Source organism: Rhipicephalus sanguineus, chromosome 1 (genome assembly GCF_013339695.2).
Source record: "Rhipicephalus sanguineus isolate Rsan-2018 chromosome 1, BIME_Rsan_1.4, whole genome shotgun sequence".
Lineage (NCBI taxonomy): Eukaryota > Metazoa > Arthropoda > Arachnida > Ixodida > Ixodidae > Rhipicephalus > Rhipicephalus sanguineus.
The window spans coordinates 307,426,674-307,446,544 of record NC_051176.1 but is presented as its reverse complement, the minus strand read 5'-3'; the positions used below and the strand labels follow the sequence as shown (position 1 = coordinate 307,446,544).

Genomic DNA, 19,871 nt, shown 5'->3' with positions numbered 1-19,871 from the left:
GGAAAGGTGCGTATGATTCGTCTGTGCGTAGCACAGTGAAAGCTAGGGAAAGGGCGAGGTCCTCTCACCGATTCGTCTGCGGAATCAGACGGCGCCGCTGGCTCTGCTTTGCTTTCTCGAATATCCCGATCTTTCGCGTTCGTTGGCTGTGTTGGTGGAGTCTTCTGTGGAGAGGGTAAGGGGCGCGCTCCCGGCGCCTTTTTATACTTGTTTTTTCGATGCGCGTGCTCTGTCCCGCACGGACCGTCGGCACCAGGCTTTCATGTCGTCGTTCGAAATCGGCGACATGCGCTTAGTTAAGCGCTCGTTTGTGACAAACATCGTGCGCAAGTCCACTTTCGTAGAGGCCTGCGCCTTTCCTGCAGCTGCCAGTGCAGATCTGGCACCCGCACGAAGGGGAAATAGCAGCCGCGAACTTCATTCATCTCCTCACAGCAAAGCGGTGCAAAGCGCTGTCGTCTGCTCGGCTTCCTGCACGTACTGTCGGCGGTGCCCGCTAGGTGGCTATCAGTGGCGCCTCTATAGGCTGTGCACAGAGCGTATAGACCAGAACACAGCGAATTCTATGCGCAGCGCCATATTTGCATCGCGCGTCGCGCCATCTATCGCACAAGTGACGAAACAACATGCCCGTGCCACGGCCGCCTGGATTGGGGTGCGCGGCGGTGTTGCTCCGGCCGTCCCATTCGGACGGAGGATGCGTAATTGCAGAAAGGGGCGTGACCGCTCCTTTCGCTGCACCGCGGCGCGCGCCTACTACCCCTCTGCTTCTTTGCTATCTATGCGGGAAGGTTTTGCGGCGCCTCGAAGATATCGCTGTGTAGTATCCGTGGGTTAGCATAGCACCTCCCCCACCCTCACAAAGACGCACATAAAAGGATGGACGGCGGCTATCGTTATATTCTTTATTTTTGTGTGTGTGCTCGCCAGTCCCTGTCGTGATGATGGTGCCCAAAGCGAAAACACCCGTGAGCCACTTTTCAAGAAAATTGTTTTGGCGTTGTGCACCATATCAGTACAAAAGTATACATGCGAGAGAAAGCACGAGATTTATTAAAAACTCCTTTTTTTCTGAGTGCTTCCAGAATATGGGAAACGATCCGAGGGTTGGTTCCGCTGCTTATAGGAGGTTGGCAGATCTACCTTGGAAGCTGCGGCCTTGAGTGCGCGAGCTTTACCTGCTGGAAGGAATGCCACTTTGGCGTCAGCGCAACATAACCTTTCTTGATGCGTGACTTATAGTACGGCATGTTTCTGAAAAATGGTAAATTACACACGGAATCCCAACGCAGACTAAAAAACAAATTACTTGCCTGAAGTCAGCGTGGTATGACAGTGTGAAAATGCATATGAAAACATATATGCTAGTCGCAGAAAGCCGTATCAGCAGCCACTTCACCAACGAACCGGCAGATTAGTTCGAATCTTAAAGGGCAAACCGCATGCACGCAATAATGGAGGCGGAAATTGGGGGACTCTTAAGCTTCGCCTTTAAGAGTTAAACGCAACAACGATATCTGCGCGCGCGCAAACACACACACACACACACACACACACACACACACACACACACACACACACACACACACACACACACACACACACACACACACGCACGCACACACGCACACACGGACACACACACACACACACACACACACACACACACACACACACTGCCGCCGACACCGGAATTACAGCGAAACAAGCTCTTTCATGCTGTCGCGTTAAAACGACAAGCGATACCAAAACGAGAGAAAGTGGCCATTGCGAGACCGACCCTTAACTAATTTGCAGGCGACAAGCGTCGCTCATCGCATTCGCGTTCAAATTCGCCTACATGCCGCCTGCGCTTAAATAAGAACGTCTCATTCATGTCACCGTCGTATCGTGGGAACTTCGGAATGCAAAGAGACGTGCCCACAAAAAAATGTTGCCTATCATCGGCAAGGTGAAAACGACTACAGCATTATCATTACCGCAATTTAGTCTTCCAGCAACATTATGCTCTTAAGACAGCGCTTGACCGCAGAACATAGTTATGCAGCGTCGAAGACGACGATATGTATTTCCTTTAAAAAGAGGCATGGTGTGCGCCGATACAGGCGGCCGTGGGAGAAACAAGCGCCAAAACAAATGAGAAGCACGGCAAATCACGTACTCGGCACAATACATGTGTCATGGCATATGAACGCGTCGCGCCACACGAAGTCGCCTAAGCACGCTGCTCGGCTCTATCTCGATCGTAATATGCTACAGAAAAGAACACTCACTGTGTAAAGCCCGATTAAGAGTACATAACAGCGTACCTTGATTCCAGTTAGCACGTGCACGATGTCCAATGTGCATTTTTCCAAGCACGTCTGCGGCTGTCTACGGCACGGCCAGCGCAGCATCATCCGCAAGGGGGTAGGAGAAGAGTGCCGCCGCGGAACTACCTCAATTACAATTTTTCAAAGGGGCGCGCGCCAAATGGGACGGCCGGAGCAACACTGCCGCGCGCCGATGATCCAGGCGGCCATGCCCGGGCTGCCATGCCAGCAGACGCTACACAGAGCAAACGCGAAACTCCCGAAACTGAGCCCATCGAAGAGCCTGTTTCGCGTCTTTTCTAGCCTAGACATTTTCGCTGCTTTTATTGGAATATCAAGAACACCTTGCTCATGCAAGTCCACAATGTGCTGCTGAAGCAACCTCGTCAGGTACGTACACTGTTATCTTTGTAAATAAAACGTCCCCGCTGTAGTATGCGTGAATCGTAATTGCAGTGCAGCTAGCGAAAGAGTGAAACGATATTTCGTTGCCCCATATTACAAGTTGTGCACACAGTTTTGCGAAAACTCATCATTTCAACATGCATCGCATAATAATTAGAGTACGCTTTACGGGTGGTTTCGCGAAACGTAATTTTTGTTTCACGAGTGCTCTTACAATAACACGTTTTGCTCACAAAAGCGTGCTATCAGAGAGTGTCACGTGCAGTATCATTCATCGATCCCTTTTGGAAGCTATCTGCGCTATTTTAATCTTGTAACGATGATGCTTTACAAGCGAAACTGTGCTACTCTTAGTTAAGCCGATATTGAAATGGGCGGAATCCAGCTGTCTCTTATGAAATGTGTGCTGTGTAAATAAGCTAAAAATTTAGCTGCTTGAGCTAGCGCTACGCCTGCGACGTAAAGGACACTGGCGCGAGTACTGTTTACTTACGTGCCAATATATGTATTATGTGCAGCTGGATGCCTCGTGTCCAAATAAATTTCGGGACATCAAACACTGAAATGAAAGCACGAAATTCTGGCCAGCTGTTGAGGAACACTGTACCATTTACTACCTTTTGAAGACGAAATCTTGAAGGCGTGGATGCCATCAAAAGCACTAAAGCTTAATACTACGTTGAAAGTGGCAAAGCATGCTGATTGCTTGTGCTTGAAAGCACTGCCTTGCACTACATTTTCGTCAAAGGAAACGCTCAAAGGTATGAAGTGCACTCCCACACAAAGCTTGCGCCTGCCTTCAACCCAGCTGCGTGTCACGCAAATTCGTTTCGTAAAATGAAATAGGTGGGCATCACACTACAGAATACACGCAGTTAATGTACTTACTCGCGCATTTTCACTCGGCTCCTAGTTTTTCTGCTTGAATCATAGTTATCCACTCACGGCGAAGCTGAAAACACTGCACCGGCCCTATTCGCGTGGCGCATCGTGATCATCGCAGACAGCGCTAATATCCTCCTGTTGCACTGCTTGTTTGGCATCCAAAGACTACGCAGTAGTGCCCAGACGAGCTCTTATACGCGGAAGCGGAGTGAACGGGTAGTTTTTGCACTTTAAAGCCTCAGAACTGCACCTTGCCCGGTTTACTTAGCGCAAGCCATGCGCGCCTTGGCAGCCCGGCCAGCCCGGCGTCTGGGTGCGAGAGTACCCACTCCGTTCGCCAGCAGCCTGGGTGCGAGACAGGCAGGCTCTGGTGTATAGGACTGTTGCTGAATGCACTTGTCACACCATGTGCCCACCACTTCTTCTCTGGGATATTGTCTGCATCACATGCCATGTTTAAAATACTATATGCAGTGATTCCACTCCTGTGCCAACTGCACCATAGTGTGCCAAATTGTATTTACTGCGCCATCCTGATAATATAGACGAAAATTGCGCCAAACTGCGCCAGAGTCTCGGGTTTGGGGGCGACTATCACTGGCAATCGCACCGCCAGCACGTCAAAACATGTGCAACTTGATCTTGGGGCCGTCAAAGTTACAACCACGGAATTACACCATGCTGAATAAGCAGAGTTACAACCATGTTGAACAAACAGAGCTTGTGCATACGTGCCGAGTAAGCCATGACGCCATGCACGGTGCCGACGCAGCTTCTGTTGTGCCAGTCAGCTCGACAGCAAAACGCACTCTTCGCAGATGCTCGTGACGTCTAGGCCAATCGGCAGCGTGAAAGTGTGGCGGGGATTAATAGGCAGACGTCGCCTGTTCCAGAAACACTGCTGATAGCTCGTTTCAAGCGTTGCACGGCACGCAATGGAAGCAATGTTCAATAATAACTACACACGTGCCGCTAAAATGTCTGTCACTTCCGTTTCAGGACATTGCGGAATGAAATCTGGGATCGCTAGCAATAGATATATGGAACAATATCAAATTTTCCGTGTTTCGCGTCCATGTAAGAGCACGTGAATGGGGGAAACGTGTTGACACTTTTCCTCAAATATGTTTTATCCATATATCTTCATCCAGAAAAGTTTTTTCGTAATTCCTACCACCAGCACGTCCGGGTTTGTATTCACTCTGCGGTAAATACCCCATAAAAAGCCCTGCCCTTTCGAGCTCGGGAGCGTTAGGGTTCCAATTCAGATTTTTTGCTTGCTTTTTTAAAAATGTAATCTCATTAATAAAAGCATGCCTCCTAGTCGGAGCAGCCGCAATTGCGTTTTAATATGCGCAGCTGTCAGTAGCGGGCCCATGGCTGACGGCCCACTGTGAAGCAGCTACGCCATTTTACACATCCACCCCTCGCTTTTCGGGATCAATAGCTGACGGTTAAAAGAAAAAAAAACTCGCAGTTTAGCTTAAGGGCGAAGCAGTGAATGCGATACCAACATATTGTATTGTTATACGAAGTAAGGCTAGCAGCCAACTCTTTTGGATCCGATCTCGCGTAACTCAACAAAACGCTGGTTTAACCAGAGGTGGTTTTTGTGCTGTGAGTTCTCTAAACGCGAAGTAAGTGTTGAGAGCACCGCAATTTTACGAGCCGTCTCCTGATGCCCCGAGATAGCGTGCGCGCCAGCGACTGTGCCTTTCGAGCGATGCAGTCCCCCCTCCCCTCCCCTGGTGTCCCTTCATGCTCTTTACGAAAGACGGGTGGGATGTTTTCTCTCTGTTTGATGAGCAATTGACGACAGGCCCGCACGCGGGAAGATGTTTCGCATGTGCTCTCCGTGCGATGGAGACGGCCGGCTCGTTTAATCTCTGCTTCAGCCGCGTTCGTCGCCAGCGTTCGCGAGTTTTTACCCACGGGTAGAATGTGCAGGGTGATGTTATCAATTTGGACTTTATACGAAAACTTACGGCAACGGTGATGACAAAAACTCGTCAGGAGTATCCATAAATTTCTATCACAATAAAAAAAAAATTGAGGAGCCATTCTACTCTGTGAAGTGGATGATAAGTGAAGCTGTTTTGTGCACGGCACAGAGGTGACATGGTGGAGGACAGTTTGGTATGTAAGGCCAGGTTATTAACAATCAGGCTGTTAATGTTCAATACGCAATATGAATGCGAAAGCCTTAGATGCTTCATCAAACATGAAAATTGATCATCGGCGGCGTCAATCGATTGACGCAAAAAATAATCATCACGTGATGGCGTCATCATGACGTCATCATGGCGTCATATATCGTGATGTCATGTGATGACGTCATCACATGACGTCGTCGCTTTGCACTGCTTCCGTGATTGGTGCCCCGATCATGGAAGTAGTGCAAAATCAGGTGAGGGAGGGTTAGGATCAACACATCGAGCGAGAAGCAGAAGAACCTGGCTTTCGCCTTGGAAGTTGTTTTTGGGGGAATGCATTAGAGACAGTGTGACTCTGGCATTTAGGCACTGCTGTACGCCACGGCGTTTGTCTACCACGTCTGCTGATGACCACATAGATGTATTTAGAGTGTTATTTCATAAAGTACAATTTTATTGATCCAGTATTGTGTTTATTTGCTAGTGTTGAAAATAATCACCGAAGAGGTTAATCCAGAGCACTCAACTGCATGAGCCCTTATTTTTGTATTATCGAGTGAAATATGGAGTTCTCCTGAGATTATTTTTTCCATGAGATTTTGCAGTGAATCGAAGTATTTCTAGCTCTTCATAAGAGCTCCATAATAACTATTCAGGTGCTTGAATGTCAATGCAACTTGCTTCTCTAGTGCACTCCAGGATGTAAAATTAGCTGCTACAGAGTGCTCCCAGATGCAAAATTGTCTGCTCCAAGGTTCTCCAAGATGGAAATTTTCGCTGCTCTAAAGTGCTCCAAAATGGAAATTTTGCTGCTCCAAAAATTGCTCCATATCAGAAGTCCTCGGTAGCATCACTGTATATGCTATCTGGGGCATTGTTTGCTTTACTATCTAGCACCATGCGGTGGCTACACAGTACTTGTGTGCATCTGCATTTTCTGCGATTCTAATGAATTTTTATTTTATTTTTCAGCTGTTCCCATTCCAAGATGTTCTTGCAGGGCCATATTTATTAGAAGAATACCGACCAGATTTGATTAATGATTTGCTGCATTACCTCAGGCCTGACAACGTGCGGTAAGTTCTGCAATTTTGTTTTTTTCCGCGTTAGAATCTTAACTCTTACTTTCAGGATGATAGTGTAGTACATTCTCAGTGAAATGGAGAAGCGTTCCAGATGTCCTGAATACTAGTTCATTATTGCTATTATAGAAGCACAACTTATTTTGAGGCTTATATTTTAACACGAAAGTGTTTTATGCCGGCGTCCACCAAGACTTTCATGACGTATTTCCATCACGGAAGTACGTCAGCAAAATGAACACCATCAGATAGCAAAGAAAAAAAAACTAAGTTCCATTGATGGGAGTCGAACCCATGACCTCTCGGTCCGCGATGATGGCTGGCGCGCGTTTAGCCCACTGAGCTGCCGCCAAACACATTGCGGAGGCTACACGAACGCGCCTTTTATGTTTCACACTTTCCTTTCACAGTGCTCTTGGATGGATGGATGGATGCTATGAGCGTCCCCTTTATAACGAGGTGGTGACACGTGTGCCACCAGGCTCGGAAAAGAAAAAAAAAAGCTGTTGCTACGACCGTCCCATTCGGTGCGTTTCAAATTCAAGTTTAATTTCGTCAATGCTTTAACACACCGTCAGGTGGCGTCTTTAGCCCAAGCCTCGCTGATAGCATCCATCCATATCGAAAAATAACTCTCCGACACTCGCCTGGCTATTGCACTGTGTTCCCCGCTCGCCCTGTGAGGAAGTAATGGGCAGGCTAGAGGGACGACACAATGCGCGTAGTGTTTCTTTTCACATTTCACGATGCTTTGAAGGAATGCATATCGAGTATCAGTGTTTATTATGTGCTTGTTGATGCCACCTTTGCGCGGGATTCACCATATGCAGTGTCCACGTATATGTTAAGAACTTCAGCTACCGCGAGGGTTAAATCATGATCATGGGCGTTTGTCATCGGTACAGAGATGCGCCACTAGGCGTGAATGTGAGTGCGATGTGTCCACCTCAAGCAGTGCTATCTCTGTCCAACAACAGTAGATATTGACAAGCTCTCACATACCAATGCACTATAAACAATAACCTACTTCTGTGACGACACGTTTCACTTTCGTGTTGTACCGCTTCTTATGATGGAGGGATCAGCCATCTTTTTTTTTTCAAGGTTTGATTGGCTACTGAATAAAAAACAGTCTGATGATGCAACATGCACATATATTGTGCAGTCTCTCTAGTATGCCCACCTACTGCATGAGGTCGCAGCTCTCAGTTCGATTTTTCCGTTTCAGTGTATATTTGCGAGTTTTTACAATAAACCAGCAGTTGGCAGTCAGCGCTAGTCCTGTGTACTTTTTTGTCCATATCTACTTCGCGCTGTTTTTGACTATGGATGCGTACCACCCGGCTCGCATGCACTCGCTCAGTTCTGAATGTGTAGCAGGCACGTAAACATACCGCGGAAAACACCAAGTGTGAAGTACATGCTGTAATTCGATTTCTGCATGCTGAGGGGTTCAGTGCAGTTGAAATTCATCGACGAATGTGTAATGTGTATGGCACAAATATCATGAGTGACAGCAAGGTGCGGCATTGGCGTAGGGAATTTGAAGCAGGACGCACAGGCGTTCAAGACGGAGGCAGACAGGGAAGGAGCGAGTGTCAACCAATTACAGTAAAACCTCGGTGATACGAATCTTGCGGGGTCACCAAAAATGTTCGTATCATTCGAAAATTATATCAACAGACAATATGGAAAATTTATATGCGACGAAAGAAAGCTGGCGTATCTTTTCATTTATTGTTTCTCATGGATGCAGCAACGTCATGAACAATTCTGAATGACTGCCAGTAATGTTTTTAGATGTCAACGATCCTACTTGTACTCGTAATATGCGGCGCTTGCGCGCATGTGTAATTAATTAACCAGGTGTGCTAGTAGCCCCTTCCAAATCTTAGTACGCTTTTTTTGCGGCGAAATGCGTAGTGCTTCGGCGAAATGACTTATGGAGCACTTTGCACGCGATTGAGCGCCAGATAAAATTTAGGACCGCTGTCCTTTGTTGTTATTACTTTCTTATCGCGGCGGCGTTTGGATGTTTTTTCGGGAGATTTACGGCCGTGCCCGCACAATCGGGAGGTTTTGCTCAAAATTTGGGAATCTCCTGTGGAAATCGGAGAGTTGGCCCCGACAGTAGTGCAAGTTGATGTTGCTAGGCCTAGCTCCTTCACGAAGACATGGATTGCATCTACGTGGCAGGCCTGAACAAAGTACAATGACGCTGCCTCGAACAAAGCAGCATGTGTTGACGCGTAAAAAAGAGAGAGAGAGCGCTACGTCATCGTCATCTGTAATCTAAACACGAAGGTACATGAGGCGCATTGAGGCCTCCACGATTTGCGCACGAGGTTCGGATGTCTCGGAGGGTACGATGCGCCGCTGATGGCCTGTTCTGACGACTGGCGGCGCAGGCGCGCATGACCACGCGTAATTGCCTTGTCTTCCGCGACAGCATGGGCAGCACCTGTTCATACTTGCGTGGTAGTGTACGTTCGTACAAACGTCACCGGGTGAAAATCGGTTCGTAACAACCGTACTCCATTAAATTGCAGCTAATGGGCTTTGGCCGGGACCACAGAAAAATTCGTATCACCCCAAAATTTGTACGAGCCGTGATCGTATCACCGAGGTTCTATTGTATTTGTTCAGCGAGTGGATCAGTCGAATTAGAGAAAATCGCAGGGTCACACTTCCTGTGCTGATTATTTCCCAAAATTTCCTGGTCAGCTCTCTATACCATTGTGAGTGAAAGACTCCAGTACCACAAACTCTGTGCGAGGTGGGTTTCCAAGATGCTGACTGTCCATCATAAGATGCAGCGAATGGGCACTGCCTTATTGTTTCTCCAGTACTACCATGACGGAGAAGATTTTTTGAACAGAATAGTCAAAGGGAACGAGTCATGGGTCTGTTTTGAAACTGAAGAAATGAAAGCGCAATCCAAACCGTGGAAGCATTCTGATTCCCCGAGAGTAAAGAAGTTCAAGCGAACCTTCTCCAGCAAGAAGTGTATGGCTACTGTATTTTGGGACAGAAATGGTGTTCTCTTGGTGGAATTCATCGAACCTGGCATGACCATCAGAGCAGCCTCGTACAGCATGACTCTTCGAAGTCTACGAAGGGCAATTCAGAACAAGTGAAGAGCAGTGTTTGTCATCAGCATCGTCGATCTTCGTGACAATGCGCAGCCACACAGTTCAGCTGCAACAAAGAAGCTCCTGCAGTGTTTCTGGTGGGAAGTGTTCGATCACCTACCATACAGCCTGAACTTAGCTCCCTCTAATTACCACCTCTTTGCTCACATGAAATGCTGGCTAGGAGGACAGGAGTGTGACTGAGGCAGCAATCTGCAGACCGGCATACAAAACTGGCGCTATCGGCCACCACACAAAGGGGTCCCCCGAGCATACAAACAACAAACCACCTGCAAAGGCAGTGCAAAGTCAACTAATTGCAGGCTTGTGTGCATCTTCCTGTGGTGAATGAGCGCCAACCCGAAGAGAGCTTGAGTGGAGAGGTGGACCGAGGACCTTCATGAGCGGCCAATGGGGTAGGGCGTGTCCCACTAACGCATGCTAGTGTGGTGACTCGACTCCGTGATGGAGAAGCATGGTAAGCGTGGTTCGCATGGGAAATAAAGCCCAGCACTAGCGGCATCCACCATGCTGCCACTACTGTGCTGGTTCCTGGATGGAGCTGGCTCAGGACTGGCACCAAACAAGAGCTGGGGGATGAGGTGCAACGGCTCTCAATCCCCATAGTACATAAAGGGCAGCACTTCCGGTAACGCCCATACTTTTAGAGCGCAGCTCTTAGGCACCCGTCCCTGCGTTGAGCGGCATCGCTGTCGGTGGCGTAACCGCGCGAACGAGTGCGTGCCACAGGAATTGCGCAAGCCCCACTACCGTGTCCAATGAAAACGAAGTATGTGCCACAGGAATTGGGCAAGCGAAGCGATGTGCATTGGTCGGAAAGCGCTTTTTTTTGCCATTGCTGTGCAAGAAGAAACACACGAGGAGCCTCCGAAACAAGTACCCCAGCCATGCACCAGGCCCTGGAAACGACCACCTATGATTCAATGGCACAGTCTGGGAACATCACGGCGTCATGGACTACGGCAGAGTACATTTTTGGTTCTCCGAGCGGGTACTCCTCGTCCCAACCCTCATGCTACCCCGCACCGTGCAGCAAAGGTGGGTGAATTACTTTAACCCATGGGTGGATCCATCCTAGATTCAAACATGGATCCTTAGATAGTGTTGATACATACGCTTGTGCCGCTTGTGGTGGAATATGTAATAAGGCAACACCCGAAGTAGTTCAATCTGAACCAGGCAGTGCAAGAAATTGTCAAGGAGAAGGGTGACATGGATTACACGGAGGCACTGAGACGTCTGGGTGTGAAGATGCTCAATGCGATTAAATAGTGTTATGCAACTGTACATTACGTCGCGGAGCAAGAATCCTTGAGGAAGGCGAAACTGTGCTCGCTGGGGTGTCCTAATAAAGTTACGGAATCGGGCAAAGCACTGACGCGCCCTCTGTCGTGAGAGTCCTGTAGTGGAGAGGGAAAAACTATGGGAAAAACGTGTGTCGCGCTCTTTGGCGAAGCTCGCCGGTTCAAGGCCATTTGGCGCCAATTCACGTTCCCAGGGGGGGGTGTTCTTGTGCGTTCTCGCCGGCTCCATAAAGTAAAGGGAGAAATGGCGTCACATACAGGAAAATTACCTGTGTGAGATTTCTTGTGGAATGCGAAATCTATACAATTTATGGTAAAGTGAACTCTATAGGTTAGGTTCGGTTTTTAAGGTGAAAGCCTTAGATGCCTCATCAAACGCAAAAATTGACTGTCAGCATCTGGCATCGGTGACTTCAACATGATGATGCAAAAAATCGTCATCCCGTGATGACATTACCACGTGACGCTATTGCGACGTCACAGATTGCCGCAGTTTGTGAAGTCATCATGTCGTCATCACATGTCATCGTCGCTTTGACATTGCCTCCGTGATTGGTGGTCCGTTCACAACGGCAGTGCAAAACCGGGTGAGGTGCAAAAAGCTTTTAATGCCTCCGATCCTGGAGGCAGTGCAAAACCACATTAGATGCAGAAGCTTTTGCACTGGGGTGGGGCAGCAAGACATGTCAACTGAAGAAAAGAAGATGGCTCTCGCCTTTGAGTCATTTTAGTCTGTTGCATAAGGGACCCTCTGAGTTTTTTCAACAATGATGGGACTTAATCTCCGAGAAGTGCTTCTTGCGAACATAGTCACGAGGCGTGAGCTCAATCTTTCCTTGGTATGCATGAGCCTACGCTTCCAACCTTGCAGGGTCACTAGGATCTTGAAGGTTGCATACCCACTCATTGTAGGATTTGTACCCACTGTTGCAGTCAGCACAACACATTTCGTCCCATTTTGAGGGAGCAATACTTCTTCACGGAGCAATACTTCTTTCTTAGTTCGAGAAGTCGAGAAGTTCGAGAAGTCAGCACTGCCGGCACAATGCTGAAGCCACTGAGTGTGCTAAAGAGACAGAAGTCCTGCAAATCAGGAAGGAATGCGCGAAAGCTTACCTGCGCGAATAGGGAACTTTCCCTCCTGAGGCCATCTATGCAAGTGTGCCACAACATGCGAGCGAGGAGAGAGGGGCCTATGCATGGGGCAGACGTCATCTGCTCAGGGGCCACAACTAGCAGCTCGTTTCAGATGCTGCACGGCCTATAATTCGGGCAGTATCTATTATTAACTGCAGCTAAAATATCTGTCACATCTATCAGTTGATGTCACAGACAGAAATCAGAAATTTGACAATTGTGCACGGCGGTATAACGATTTTTATATGTCGCGTCCGTAGAAGACCATGTAAACGATGGCAACACGCCGGAAGCGTCATCTGTTGTGCTGTGGTGAAAACCGCATTTCCTCCATGACGCTATTGCGCCACCCTCGTGCGCTGCGGCGACCGAGCAGTTTTTTCTCCTTAAGTACTTGTTTGTCTGTGACATACGTACATGTCTCTCTCAAATTTTTTGTCTCAACTTATTGCAAAATCAAAACACCTAAACAGCTGCGCTCAGAATTCGCATTAGGCAGTATCGTAATGTCGGTGAATTTTTCTTCACACCTGTGCACCCTATCTTGCAGGTAATCCTCAGCAAAGTGTGAAATGGCTGGCTGAGCCAATAGGACAGCTAGTGACTTGTGTGCTGTCGTCCCATGTGCCTAGTGTTGTAACTTGCGTATTGTCAAGTTTTGGAGACTTGCTTAGAGGCAGCCAAAGCACTTGCTCACATCTGCCTGTGCTCTTCATCACAACAGCATTGTGATAACGATAGATAATAGTGATAGGGTGAGATCTGTTCGTGCTTGCCTGTGTGTGGGCAACAGTATGCTTGTAATGGGATGGATAGCGGGCTAGTTGGCACTGCATATTGTAATAAAACCTAGAGTGCAAAATGAAAGATGCAAGACAAGGAAAGGTATATGCACACCACAAGCGCTCTCTCACAACTGAAGGTTTATTGCACATGTGAAAAAACATATAATATATACTACAAAAACACCATCTCCTGCTAAAGGGGACCATGAGGTGATGTGAAGCCGGAGCACTTGCACAATCCTTTTCCATTGGCGTTTGTTGGCCATGTTACCGACCTCGGGCATGCTACCAACCTCGCGTCGTAGAATGCGAAAAGGAACGCTACGCGCGTCATGTCTTCCCTCTAGCCTGGCTGTCAATTCTCACAGGGTGAGCGGGGAACGCGGTCGACAGGCGCGCGAGAGGGGGGGAGCGTAGGAGAGGAGAGAGAGGGGGAGGATGATGCGCATGCGCAGTAAGGGTGGTCACGCCGCACACCACAACCACCAGATTGAACTCTGCCATAAGATGCTTCGCATCTAAAAATGGGGGCGCATCGCGCATGCCAAAAACAGGCACAAGAGCAAACAACCAAGGCACGTGTTTAAAATCTATTGATAAAGTTGAATTCCTGTTTGGTAACAATAGAGAAGGTTGACTTACACAAAGTGCGGTGTTCTTTATGATGTGATATGTCTCCAAGATTTCTCACATGGTCTGATTAGGGTGACTGTACACACTGATTGTGCTTTTGAAGATGGGATTACATTTCCATGACGGACAGTGCAAGGTGAGATGAATTGACAGTGCTCCAGTCAGTGAATTTCGATGCTCTCTGAAGCGTGTTGCGCCCCCATTTTTGTATATATGTGTTCTTTCACACATGCAATAAAATTTTCACTTGTAAGCGCTTGTGGTCTGTGCATACCTTTCCTTGTCCTACGTCTTTCTTTTTGCAAAGTTTTATTCTAACAGTATGCTTGCTAACCCTTTGAGGCTAAAATTTTTTCGCAAAATGCAGTCCAAAATGCAGTGTGTAATTTCTTTATTGCTGAAATAAATTCTTCAGACGATTCTATTAAAGAAAAAAAAATTGTCTAAAATTTTTTTTGCGTGACCGTAAAGTGACAAAAAAATCATTTTTGTTGTTACATACACATGGTTTATTCAAAGTAATATCAAGAAAAACCCTAAAAATACTTATACGATTTTTTATAAATAAAAATTATGCATTGTATTAAGATAACTTTCAGACATACAAAAATAAGCGCATCAGAGTACTTTTCTGGTAAAAAATGTTCGTGATCCCCAAAATAGGAGACACAACCACGGTGGCATCGTTTGTGTAATTTAGCGCCACACGGAAACAGATGTAATCATGCCCCAGGGAGCAATAAACGAGTCACAAGCGGTCACCCTTTGAGATATTAGAAACTAGACAGCCATCAGCATTGCGGGCGCGAGAAGCGATAACCACCCTAAGGACGCAACCGAAACCAGCCGCACCGCGTCCGCGCATTCTTATGCACAAGTGAAAGCCGCTGCGCCGCTTCGGAAAGCAAAAAAAAAAGAAAGTACGAAGAGATAGCGGCGCATGGAAAAAATTGCATGTATTCCCGAAGCGTGGCAGCACATGCCAAGCAAAAGAAATAATCGAAAAAGGCACGCGTTTTAAACCATCCGCACCACGAACGCGCTTGGATGGGCAAGCGATAGCCAGCGCGCCGCTTTGGGAAGAAAAAAGAAAAAAACAACGGAGAGACATCCGCGCATTAAAAAAAATTCTACGTATTCCCGAAATGTGGCAGCACATGCCAAGCAAGAGAAATGATCGAAAAAGGTGCGCGTTTTAAACATACAGGCTATGCCGTACATGTACGGCGAAAACCCTCAAACGGTTAATTTAATTAATAAGTGACTGTTTACTGCAATTTATGCAGCCAATAAAACTAAAATTAATTTTAATATGGCCAAAATGCAAAACTGCTCATGTACACAAATAGAGGTGCAATCACCTTTGTAGTGGTAAATGTGGTGATGCATGAATTCTAATTATTGGAGCGTGAAAGACAAGTGAAACCTTGGTTTGAATTATACCGTGGGTGTAGTATGCAGCCTGGTAACAGGTCTTATCACACATGCAGTGGCTTTAAAACTTCATTAAAAAATGTGCAGCCATTAACACATTAGGGAAGTGGAGTAACAATGAATAGCAAGGGCAGAGGGGTGCTTTAATATGTGTGTATGGCATAATAATGAACATTCTAAGTATCACTGACAGCTAGTGTTTCTTGCAGATGCGTTACCATAAAATTTTTTTCTTGCGAGGTACTGAGGGATACTTAATTGCTAGATGTTTATGTGCCATGCTTATTTTCTGGTTTAAAAGGTAATGCCTTTTCATCTACACAAATTGGAAAGCCAGCCGCATGCCTTTTTTCAGTGAACTAGTGTGTTTGGTGAATTTCCAAGGCACCTTTGTGTGTCCTAATGCACACTGTAATATTTTTATAATTAAAGAGTGCTGACGGGCAAGCTGCCACTGTCCCTAAAACAAAAAATCGGGGACCCTTAAGCTACGCCTTTAAGAGTTGAACGCGATGGCGAAATCCGGCCCCTAGTGCGCACTTCAACCACTAAGTGCATACTTATTAATGTGTGTTGTTACACGCACATGCACACAGACGCGCGCGCTATGTTTCTGTAGTAATGGTACAGGTTTTCGATCTAAAGCACTTCCCTGTGCTAGAGTCGAGACTATTTCTCACAATGCCTCACAGATGGCAGCACATTATCTAATGTTTGCTGTTTGCTTGATCACGGCTGGTCTAGAGGCACGCGCTTGCTCCTTCCCTTACGGCCTGAGCAGCCGCCGGGAGTACAATGGAACTTTTTCTATACAGTCACGACGGCGCGCTCCGCGTGAGGGCGTCGCGAGCCAACCGCCCAAAGCGCGTTTCGCCACATGCGCTTCGTGTTGTAAACCAGCTGTGCCCGGCCAATTTCTCGTGCTAATTACTTCTTTCGGTTGTAGCAAGCGGTGAAGGAAGTACAGGTGCGTGTGGGGACAGTCTGCCTTTCTCGGCACTCGGCAATAGAAGACGCACACGCAGCGCTACTAGCAACAACAATATTTTTTAAGACCCGACCATCTTATATTCGATAGAGGCGAAAATGTCTGAGGCCCGTGTGCTTAGATTTATGTGCACGTTAGAGAACCCCAGCTGCCACAGCAGTGCATTTTTGGTGGGCCACGCATATTTACAACGTCACAGAGGGGATTACCCATCTAACCTGGAAAAGATGAATGTAATGCGTGCAGTGCAAGTATTCTCGCTCCAAGTCATTGGCGCACTGGAACATCTGCGAAACTTGAGGGGCAACTCCTCTATTGTTCTATTTAAGGATGCAGCATCCACAATCAACTTCATGAAAGCCATAAAGAGATGGTTACACATTCATAACACTACGTACAGTGGAAATGACTGGAAACTTCCCATCTCAAAGCAGGACGACAGCCGATTGCTGTGGCTGGAAAATGAATTGTCGGGCTACATTAAGCGCATCCAAGATTCTTCTGTCGCCGCTGGCGTTGGAAACTTTACAGACGAGACGTACGCTGCCCTGCTTTTCACCACAAAGTCCACAGTGGAGACAGTCCCATTTCTTCTGAGAAAAGGAGTAAAACTATGTGCTCACGAAGAAATTTAACAGTGATCCTATATAGGCATTGTTTGGAAAATTGAGGGCAATGTGCGGGGGCAATGATGCGCTAGACGCAAGAGCCGTCACAGCTGCTTTGACCCACTTTGTCAAGGAAAAGGCGCTACCTTCAAAAGACATGGGCATTCGCGATGAAAACATTGAAGAAGCGGCGGTGTCTATTCCGGAAGATGTTATTGAGGAACTTGAAGCTCTGCGAGAACCTCCTCACAAACCACCGAGCTCTCTTGCCTATTCAGGCTTGGTGTATGTAGGTGGTTACATTGCCAAACTCATCACTGATGTCGGTTGCGAAACATGCGCCATGCTAGTGACGACAAACAAAACGAGCAGTCCTTTGTGTCATCTTCTCCGTCAGCAAGAAGCCTATAATCTATACTACCCAAAGCCGGAGTTCCTATGAATGCTGCACACAATTGTGACGTTCTTCGAGAAAGCAGTCAAATATCTTCCTCGAATGAAAATCCTTGAGACTCTGCAATTGACTGTTGAGCCATACCTTGAAGATTCGCCACTTCTGGACTGTCCGGAAGGTGTGGACAAGAGTCACGCGAGAGTGCTGGCTCATATTATTTCTGAGAAGTTTCTCCGGATTCTTCTTAATAAACTACACAAAAAAGTTAACAGATCAGAATGACAGGCCTTCCGGTTTTATTCACAAGCCCTCACGGAAGCATATCAGGCTGTGACAGACTTGACTCCTTTAAACTGTGATTGTCACAACAGTGTTTTACCAGCAGTGATTTTTTTCAGTTCTCCATGCGCATATTGTTGTAGTACCAAGGAAAACATTCTGTTTCCCATTGAAAGGATTCTCTGAAAGTTTTTTATGTTTCTTCTTCGTCTGCAGCGTGGCCGTCCCCATTATGCAGTGACTTTCACTTTTTTGAAGCATTTGTTTCAGTATTAAAGCACGAATTAAGATGCCTCCAACAAAAAATGTGCAATTTTGTTATTTTCAAGTATAGCGACGGCCGGCACATACATTTGAAATAAACATTTCCTAAACCATGATTAAACCGTTTCCTCAACCAAATGCAATGTTCATCCTCTTACTTATTCTCAAATTTACAGAAACCTAAAAAAAAAAACAAGGCTGTGTTATAACCGCGTCGATGCTTTGCTGAGCAACAGAAGCGGGCTTATGAGTGGCCTGCGCCACCACTTCTGTAAAGCGGAATTTACCAAAGTCATCATATATACTTGCTACCATGTTTCTATCGCATTGGTACCATGAATACCATATAGAGTAACTTCAGAAAGCGCCACGGTAAGTCGGAAGCCGAGCACTCCCTGCGCGCGCTAGCCTCCGCAACGGCCGGGAGTGAGCTAGGGAGCAGTTGGCTCGGAGCGCCCCCACAAAATTGCGGCCATAGGTAGAAACAGGCCCCCGTGCGCAGGCCGTAAAGGAAGGAGCGAGCGCGCGCCTCCAGACCGGCCGTGGCTTGATCAACGCCTCCTCTAGAAAGGAGGCAGTGGCTTGATATGTTTTCCGCTAGGTGGACATAGTTGTCCATTTTTAGAGCTGCTTGAAAGTTCGTGTGTGTTTTTAGCAGCGATGGCTGCACTAACCCGGCTTTTTTCGAAGCATGGTGTCGCGCAAAAAAAACGTACTAGTTTGATGGCCTCGCCAATGCGCCTACAAATCGCCGAATAGGCTCATTTTCATCGTGACACCTGCCGAACAAAATGCGTTAAGGAGGCTCCTTCCACTACATGGCATTTATGTAGTATTTTTTCCCGAAGCAGTTGCAAGTAACATTGCGGCATTGTGGTAGCACACCTGCTTGCCACGCAAACGGCCCCGGTTCGATCCTCAATGGGACCGAAGATTTTTATTGTTTATTTTATTTGCATCTTTCTCGATTTTTCGGTCACGGACGATTTTTTGCTCACAAGCGACGTAGCGACGCCGACACCGACAGCGGCATTTCTGCGAAACGAGCTCTCTAACGCTATCGCGTTAAAATGTATACAGTCATTGCATACTGCCAGTTCTGACATATGGGGCTGAAAAAAGGTTAATGACCAGGCAGCATCCAGTGGAATGAAAAAGGGTAGGCATAACATTAAAAGATCTGAGCATGGCAGAGGGGGTCAGACAGCAAACAGGTGTAGCTGATATCAAGTGAAAGAAGTGGACCTGGGCTGGCCAGAGCCATATACCCTTCGGGAGAGTTTGGCGATTCTCTCATCTCACCGCTCTCCGCGCCCCACCCCAGCGCCGCCCTCTTCTCGTGAACCCTCTCTCCTCGCCGGTGTCGGCAGCGCGGCGTGGAGTCTGGCAGAGCCGCGATGGTGAGGCGCCAGCGCGCCGCATTCACACTATTGCTGAGCAGCGCGCATAGGTTGCGACTCTTATGTGAAGCCACTTATGGTCTCGCGCGCGTATTCATGCGTCAGTTTGTTGCGTGCGATGGGCTGTTGTTGTGCGGTTGACTGCTCAAACAGCAGCGCGCAGGGTTTCCGCCTTTTTAGGCTTCCTAAGTAAAAGAAGCGACGACGCCTTTGGATTAGAAACATCAGACGCAGCAAATGGACCCCGACCGACTGCTCCGTGTTATGCGAGTGACGTACTTGAGTATTTCGCTTGAATATTGCTGGTATTGTAAACAGCGTACCATTAGCACAAGCTTATTATTCGTTGTGCAATGGGGCCCTTTCAGGCGCACAAACTTTAATTATTTTTTTTTAATATCTGGGGTTTAACGTCCCAAAATCACCATATGATTCAGAGAGACTCTGTAGTGGAGGGCTCCAGAAATTTCGACCACCTGGGGTTTTATAACGTGCACCTAAATCTAAGTACATGGACCTCAAGCATTTTCGCCTCCATCGACAATGCAGCTGCCGCGGCCGCGATTCAATCCCGCGACCTTCGGGTCAGCAGTCGAGCGCCATAACCTCTAGACCACTGTGGTGGGGCAGCGCACAAACTTTAAAAATCATTTTGT

General features: G+C 47.3%; 1 protein-coding gene across 2 annotated transcripts in view; it reads left to right on the top strand.

Annotated features, from left to right (window-relative positions):
* LOC119379410 (insulin-degrading enzyme) overlaps positions 1 to 19,871 on the top strand; it is a 439,455-nt gene that overhangs the window by 168,089 nt on the left and 251,495 nt on the right. For both annotated transcript variants that reach the window (XM_049411974.1, XM_037648727.2), the window contains exon 12: positions 6,728 to 6,831. In XM_049411974.1, coding sequence (XP_049267931.1) covers positions 6,728 to 6,831 — 104 coding nt within the window. The remainder of the gene's footprint in view (positions 1 to 6,727; positions 6,832 to 19,871) is intronic.